General features: G+C 40.1%; 1 protein-coding gene across 1 annotated transcript; it reads right to left on the minus strand.

Annotated features, from left to right (window-relative positions):
• Window positions 1–549: 549 nt before the first annotated feature.
• LOC122935431 (outer spore wall assembly protein SHE10-like) lies at window positions 550–7439 on the minus strand. The gene is made up of 4 exons (XM_044291198.1): window positions 7401–7439; window positions 969–1200; window positions 745–893; window positions 550–651 (listed from the first exon to the last, which is right to left on the minus strand). Exons 1-4 carry the CDS (start codon window positions 7437–7439, stop codon window positions 550–552), a joined length of 522 nt encoding a protein of 173 aa, XP_044147133.1.
• Window positions 7440–8004: the final 565 nt, after the last annotated feature.

The raw sequence follows: 8004 nt of genomic DNA on the forward strand, positions 1-8004 counted from the left end.
GCAAAGCTAGCTGAACTGTCGTGCAATAGCGCTGTCAATCACAGCGAAGGCGTAGGGAAGGGGGCGTGGTTACAGTGACAAAGCAAGGAGGCCGCTGCCTCCGTGACTGCAAACCTGACTAGAGAAGCGCGTCGGCAGGGGGTTAAAGAATGTTTTTACAGCTTTTGCTTCATCTGCCTGCAGGAAGTAAAGGATCGTTACAAACATGCTGCTGGCTACTTTCATGTACTGCCGCCGGCTTGGGGTGTTTAGGAGGTGACAGGTTCCCTTAAAAACGTTTATGTAGGAGGGCTTTCAGTGGAAAAAGATCATCATGAATCAGCACAAAGGAACCATCAATGATTCACACACCCAATACTTATTCAGCTGTCAGCTATTCCTTCCAACCTACATACACACTTGCCTGACATTTACATATGTAATTGTACAGCTCACCCTTTTAAAGTTTCTTCTAGACGAGCCAGCTCCTTGGCCCTCGCCTTGTTCACCTTCTCTAGTTGGAGTATCATTCGCTCTGCCTCTTCCTCCTGTTGTTGTAGTCTATCTAGCTCATCCAGTGCCCCCTCTAGCTCTTCTTCCAGAAAGACTCCTCTCGGTCATGGTTTCTTCTTGCACTTTCTGCAGTTCCAGCTTAAGTGCACTGGAGGTCTCCTAAGGTAAAAAGGATAATAGTGTTCAAGGACAATGTTCAATACGGTCAGAGGTAGAGGTCATTGAAATGGAACGACCAGACTTCAGGCTTACCAGTTCTTTCTGCAGGAGCACTTTCAGCTCTTCCTCTCTTTTTTGTAAGGTCTGAAGCTGGCCATCTCCTTGGCTCACTTCCTGCTTTAAGGCTTCCAATTCTTCACATAAACTGTTCTCTCTGGAGTTGCTTTCAAGCAGGAGATTTGCTGCAAGGTATAGAAACAAGTCAACACACTGACTTGGAGACAAAGGAGGTCTCTGAGTACACTGTCTGAACTTACCCTTTTCTTGCAGTTGTACAACGTACTTGTCCTCCAGTTCCTGCATCTTGGCTAATAACTCCTCCTCTTTTTGCCTGAAGTTGTCCCTTTGGCTTACTTTGTCCAGCTCCGTCTGTTTTAAGCGCTCCTCAGTTTGGTCTATAAGCAGCTTGTAGTTTTCAGCTTGTAAAATGACATCACTGAAAACAGAGTTACAAGCATCATATTTAAAGTTCCTCCGACCATAAGCAACCTTGCATAAAAGCAAAAAGATAAGATGCTATCGGCACTATAAGCCCCACCTTCCCCAGGTACAATGCCTTGCAGGGCTAGCCCAGCTGAATGCAAGGATTCATTTCACTTAGGCCCACGTGGGATTTCCGCGCGGGTGCGATGCGTGAGGTGAACACATTGCACCCACACTGAATCCGGACCCATTCATTTCTATGGGGCTGTGCACATAAGCAGTGATTTCCATGCATCACTTGTGCATTGCGTGAAAATCACAGCATTCTCCTCTTTGTGCGTTTTCCACACAGCGCAGGCCCCATAGAAATGAATGGGGCTGCGTGAAAATCGCAAGCAAGTGCGGATGCGGTGAGGTTTTCACGCTAGGAGATGATCGGGATGGGGACCTGATCATTATTATTCTACCTTATGATATAATAGCATTCTTAATACAGAATGCATAGTACAATAGGGCTGGAGGGGTTAAAAAAATAAATATATAATATAACTCACCTTAATCCACTCGCGCAGCCCGGCTTCTCTTCTGTCATCTTTGCTGTGCACAGGAAAAAGGACCTGTGGTGACATCACTACGCTTATCACATGGTCCATCACCATGGTAAAAGATCATGTGAGGAGCGCAGTGACATCAAAGGTCCTATTCCTGCACACAGCAAAGAAGAAGAGAAGCAGAGCTGCGCGAGCAAGTGAATTAAGGAGAGTTATATTTTTTATTTTTTTTGTACCATATGAAACACTTTTTTTTATTTTTTTTAATGCCTCATGCAGTCATACAGGTTGAGGAACCCAAAAGCCAGGTTGGCTTATGCAAATTATTTTATCCTTTTGTATCTTTATATTTGCCCCATCAAATGTAAACTGTAATATTTAATGTTCCCTATTTTAATAGACCTATCGTTAAAATAAAGAAGTTGACAAAACATAGCAGAAACAGGTAATAATATATTCTTTCACATGGAAGCATTTACTTGGCAGATGCTCCTTTGGTACTGGTATCTTCTATGTAAATACATCTCAAAGAAATATATTTTCAAGATATGAAGAGACTTAATAATACAATCCTAGACTTTTTAAAGCTCTCCCCTGCTGAATTTTGAAGAGTCAGGTAGTCCAAACTTGTGCAGACACTTTTTTTTTTTTCTCCTTTTTTTTTTAGTGACCCAACTAATTATATATAAATATAAATATATTCAACTCGTCTTTTCATAACATTTAGAAAACCCTCCCCTCCCTCCCCCCAATTTGTGGTGCGTCAAAGTAGGACCCCTATATATAAACAACTTGACCTCAGCTAATCAGACCTCCAACCACCCCATATCCTACTCCACTGGTATTCAATTTCCCTCCGTCTATATATAATTTTCTCGTAGTTCTTTACCTTATCAATTAAATTTATCCATGTATTTATGTCTGGAATGGATCGGGCAAACCAGGTCCGACTGATCAAAACTCTAGCCAACATCAGTATTCTACTCAGGAAGATCTTTTGATACTTATGATTTTTTAGTTTGGAAAGATCATTAAGAACAAATACTTGTGGTTCAAAAGGAATTCGAATTTTTAGTTTACACATAATACAATTATTGATACCATTCCAGTAATTTATAAGTTCTGGACAGGTCCATATCATATGGAGAAATCTGCTCCTACAGTGTCACATTTGGGACAGTTGGACGTGTCTCTTAACCCGCATTTATTCATCCATAGGGGAGTAATATATAATCTGTGGCAAATATAGAATTGTATTAGAACATGGTTAAAGTTCTGGGATAATAAAGATAAATTCCCAAAAATATTCTCCCACCCTTCTATTTGTAAATTCGGACAGTCCACCTCCCACGCTTTTTGTCCTGGTGAGTGTATATCACTAAACCGTACCTTAATAATAACATATATTTGAAATTTTTATTCTAGAAAGTGTACCCCCTACCCAATCATTCAAAAGGATGAATTATCTATATCCAACAGCCGCTTATCATCCAAACTAGATAATACAGATCGCAATTGAAAATACCTAAACCATGAAAGATTTTTTATATTATGTGTCATTTCTATAAAGGGTTTAATTTCTCTATCTTTAACTACCTGTGAAATATATAAAATTTTATTCTTCTGCCAAAATGTGTCAGCTGCAATTTCATCCAGCCTTTGTAATACAAATTATGCCAAAGAGGCGTAAATGTAAGTGAACCCTTAACCTTCAACCATGTCCTAGTTGTAGCCCACACCTTAAGGAGTAGTTTTATAGTCTCTCTATAGCCTTGCTCGTAACTCTTCAATAGGCCAGATTCCAACAAGGTGAAAATATTATTGTGAGCGTGACTAGTTACCAACTTCCCCAGTAGTGCACTATTCTCTGATTCATAGCACATCAATAACGGGCTGCATAAAATAACCTTTAAAGTAGGGGAGATTTAACCCACGCACTCCACTGATTTATACAAATATTCCACTTAATTCGAACTCGCTTTCTTCCCATATTAAATCATTAATTATTCTTTCCCTAAGTTTAAAATGTTTGTCTTGTATCCAAATAGGTGTATTCCTGAGCACATAAAGAAATTGTGGTAATATCACATTTTAACTAGTGAAACTCGATCAGCTCTAGAAAGTGGGAAGTTTCAGCCAGATTCCTATTTTAGCTCTATTCTTTACCATTATGGGGATCAAATTAAGTTCTACACATTTTCGACCCGAGGCGATATAGTCAAACCCAAGTATTGAAAAGTATCAACAATATCCAACTGTGTAACAGGAACCTCTTTCTGTGGCAGGGGGTCTATTGGGAGCAGACTGGTCTTGGCCCAGTTTATAAGAAGACCAGACACCTCACCAAATACTTTAACCATTTGAATAATCCTAGGGAGAGTAGTTTCCGTATGATCTATAAAAAACAGAACATCATCTGCATATAATGAGATACGGTCTGTGTTCCTAGCGTACCAAATCCTTTAACCTGATCGTCCTGCCTGATGGCCATCGCAAGGGGTTCGATATACATATCGAATAATAAGGGAGATAATGGGCAACCCTGACGGGTGCCTCTGTTTAAATCGATACTACTACTCAGACTTCCATTAAGACTCAATTTAGCCCTTGGGGATCTATACAATAACTTAAGAGTGCGTATAAACCTCTCTCCAAAGCCCATCCTAGCAAGAACCTTCCAGAGGAAACGCCACTCCACCCTTCAAAGGCCTTGGAGGCATCCAATGACAGGATGGAGCGGGCGGTCCCCCCAGGGGCCTGGATATTAGAAAAGAGCCGATGTAATTATGATGTGTACCCTTATTTTGAATAAACGCTCTGATCCGGATGGACAACGGAGGAGATGACCCTAGAAAGCCTTGTAGCAAGGACCCTCGCAAAAAGCTTTACATCTGCATTAAGCAGTGAAATTGGTCTATAAGATTCTAAATCTAGAGGGTCCTTGCCTTTTTTTGGAATTAGTATTATTGTAGCCTCCATCATTGAATCTGGTAACATCCCATCCTCCATTGATTCAGCAAAGACCTCCAATAATCTAGGAAAATACAGTCCCCATATTTACTATAAAATTCATATGGAAGCCAGTCTGAACCAGGAGTAGAATTAGCTGAACATAGTTTAATAGCTCCTCAAGTTCCTGAGTTGAGACCTCCAATTCTAGTGCTTCTTTTGCGTCTCAGTAATAGTTGAAAAGTTGATCCTATCTAGATAGAATCTATCTTATCATCTGTAATGTTAGAATCAGCCTTATACAGATCAAGAAAATAATCAAGAAAGGCCTTCTCCACCGGGCCCTGTCTAGTGACTATCCTACCATCCCTCACTCGAACCTTGCTATATGTTTTTTGGGTTGTTGATTGGAGATTACTCTGGAGAGGGAGTTTACCAGGTCGCCCAGACTCAGTAAAATATTTTTGCCCTTTAAAAAAAGGTTCTGTTGGGCCTTATCCAATAAAAAATTAGCATATATTGTGTGGCTTTTTGCATATTTTCCCTATTCTTCTCCGTCTTATTATGTGGAAGGATTCTGTCAGCCAACACTACATGTTTTTCTAGATTTTCTGTTTTTTCCATATTCCCTTCTAAGGTTCGTGATATTGCTAACCATCAATCCCCTCATGTACGCCTTAAAGGTATCCCATACCACTTGAATTTTTGCTGAGCCATAGTTAATATCCCAGAATCGGCCTATTTCATTTCGAATTATTTCATGTGTTTTTATAACTGATAGCCAATAAGGGTTTAGTCTAAAGGAAAGGTTTGGTGTATATCTTTCCTGAGATAAGCATAATTCAAGTAATAGCGGAGAATGGTCAGATATTGACCTTGTTTCATATTTCATTCGTTTTATCAGTTTCACATATTTACTATTATCAATACAAGATCTATTCTGGACAACGATTTACCTGCTTTGCTAAAGCATGAAAAAACCCTTTTCCCCTGTCCCAGATGTTCCCAAGCGTCCTCAAAATCCAGCCTCCAGGCAAAACCGTGCGAGGGGAGACCCTGGACCGGACTGTCTCTCCCGGCACTCATAGAAACCCTGTCACGTAAAGGATCAGATGACACAGTTCAAATCGCCAATAATCAATGTTGGGCATTCGGCCATTTATCCATGAATAATAAAAGAGAATTAAGAACCGAAAAAGAAAATGGCGGTGGGATATAGACAAAGGCCAAAATACATAGCTTTCCCCCTAACCTACAGTATAAAAAATAAATCTCCCCTGTTGGTCGACAGAGGATGCCTCACAAACAAAGTCAATAAGTCTATGTATCACCACCGTACACCTCCTCGAGTAAATTGTAGAGGGTAGAATGATACGTGTGCGCAGCCCATGCCCTGTCGACCACTCTAGTGGGTCCTCGTAAGGTGGGTCTCTACAGGCATACTATTGCTGGTAGATGGGCCTGAGTCAGGTCAAAAACGCTTGTCTCTTACCTCTTTCCCCCAAACAACGTACATTCAGCAAAAATTCTAATCATCGTCATCAACAATGGTTAAATGGAGAAACCAGGAGAGAGGGAGAAGAGAAAAAAAAAGAAAAAAAAACAATAAACTGAAAAAAAGGGAAACCACACCTACTTTGGACGCACCAACCAACCCCCAGAACTCCCCCACTCCCACAGGCAATCCACACATATTGTAGTAGATTTCTTTCCTATGACCAACCCTCCACACCCCCCCACTCAGCCACCCCATTAGAAGCAAAGAAAACTACATTTAGGGGTATAAGCCCCTTATAGTACTATTATTCCCGCCAGATCATAACCCAATTGAATTATCGATTATTTCGGTCAAGCCAGTCCGCGGCTTCTTCTGAGGTGTCAAAAAAAAGGGTTTTATCTCAAAAACAATCCGCAATTTGGCCGGGAATATAAGAGAATATAATATCCCTTTCTCTTAGCCTCTTTTTAACAGTCATAAATGTGCGTCTCTTTTCTTGTATTTCTTTCGAAAAATCGGGAAAAAAGGCCATCTAATCCCGTTATATACAACCGGTGAGGATTCCCTCGCCCTTCTCAGGAGGACATCTCTGTCCCCTGTAGTCAATAACTTAGCAAGGAATGTCCGAGGTTGTCTCCCTGGAATTGGTTTTCCTCCTGGGACCCGATGAGCTCTTTCAATCATAAAAAGAGGAGAAAATGACTCTTTCCCAAAGTTCTCAAGAATTAATTTCTGTACAAATTGGGTTGGATTTTTCTCTTCCACACCCTCTGGAATCCCAATTATTCTCACATTGTATCTTCGTGACCTATCCTCAAGGTCCACTACCTTTTTCTTCAAGAGATTATTCTGCTTTAAATGTGGAGACTTCCGTATTTATTTTTTTGGATTCATTCTGTATAAGGGTGACGGAACTTTCAAGGATGTTGACTCTGTCTCGCATTTTGACAAATCATCTTTTATTAGTCCCACATCAACTTGAATAAACCCAAGTTGGGTTGTGACCGCCTGTATTAAATCCCCGTTCTGTTTAACCGCTAGGAGTATTTCTTCTAGCGGAGAAGAATTGTCATTAGGGATAACTTCCCCCATTATACCGTCTTCTTCTTCGGGGTATCTAGCGACTTTTTGTGTTTCTAACTCAGTTATCTGAGTCATCATTTTTTTTTGCAAAAATTCCTTTTGTCCGCCCCTCGTATTGACCCTAGGAGACCTCAGGAACTGGTCCAGTTTTGTTGGTTCAGCAGTTTTGGACCCGTGTTTCTGACCTGATAGATCAGTCGAGCGCCTAAAGCTTTTGGGCCCATGTTATTCCCTTTTTTTTTTTTTTTTTTTTTTTTTTTTTTTTTTTTCTTTCCCCTTATTCCGCCTTTTCTCTCCTTTTAAGTTATATCTTTCTTCTTTGCTCTCCTTCTTTCTCTTTTTTTTTTTTTTCTTTCTTTTCTTTATCCTCTTTTTTTTTTTTTTCTCCTTCTGTTATTCTTTTTCTTTTCTTTTTTTTTTTTTTTTTTCCTCCCTTTTTTTTTTTTGTCCACTCTCTTTATACTCTTTCCTCTTTTTTTTTTTTTTTTTTTTTTTCCCCTCTCCACCTTATGCTTTAAACTCTATAGTTCACTTTCTTATAGGCACCTCATTTTTATTTTATTTTTTCTCCTAAGATATTAACACCAACAGCCTATCAGAGTAGGATCAACAGCAACTTTATCAATCTCCAGTCAGGGTTAGTTGGAGTCAGCAGTCATGGGGAGGTTAGTCACCACAACATCAAAGAGGAGACGTAACAAATCGAGGAAGAAGCTGAGAACACGAGGAGAGAGGCAGGTCATATACAATAACAAAGGGAGAGAGCAAGGAAAATCGGCAACAGTCCTA

Source organism: Bufo gargarizans, chromosome 4, assembly GCF_014858855.1.
Source record: "Bufo gargarizans isolate SCDJY-AF-19 chromosome 4, ASM1485885v1, whole genome shotgun sequence".
In the NCBI taxonomy this organism is placed as follows: Eukaryota; Metazoa; Chordata; class Amphibia; order Anura; family Bufonidae; genus Bufo; species Bufo gargarizans.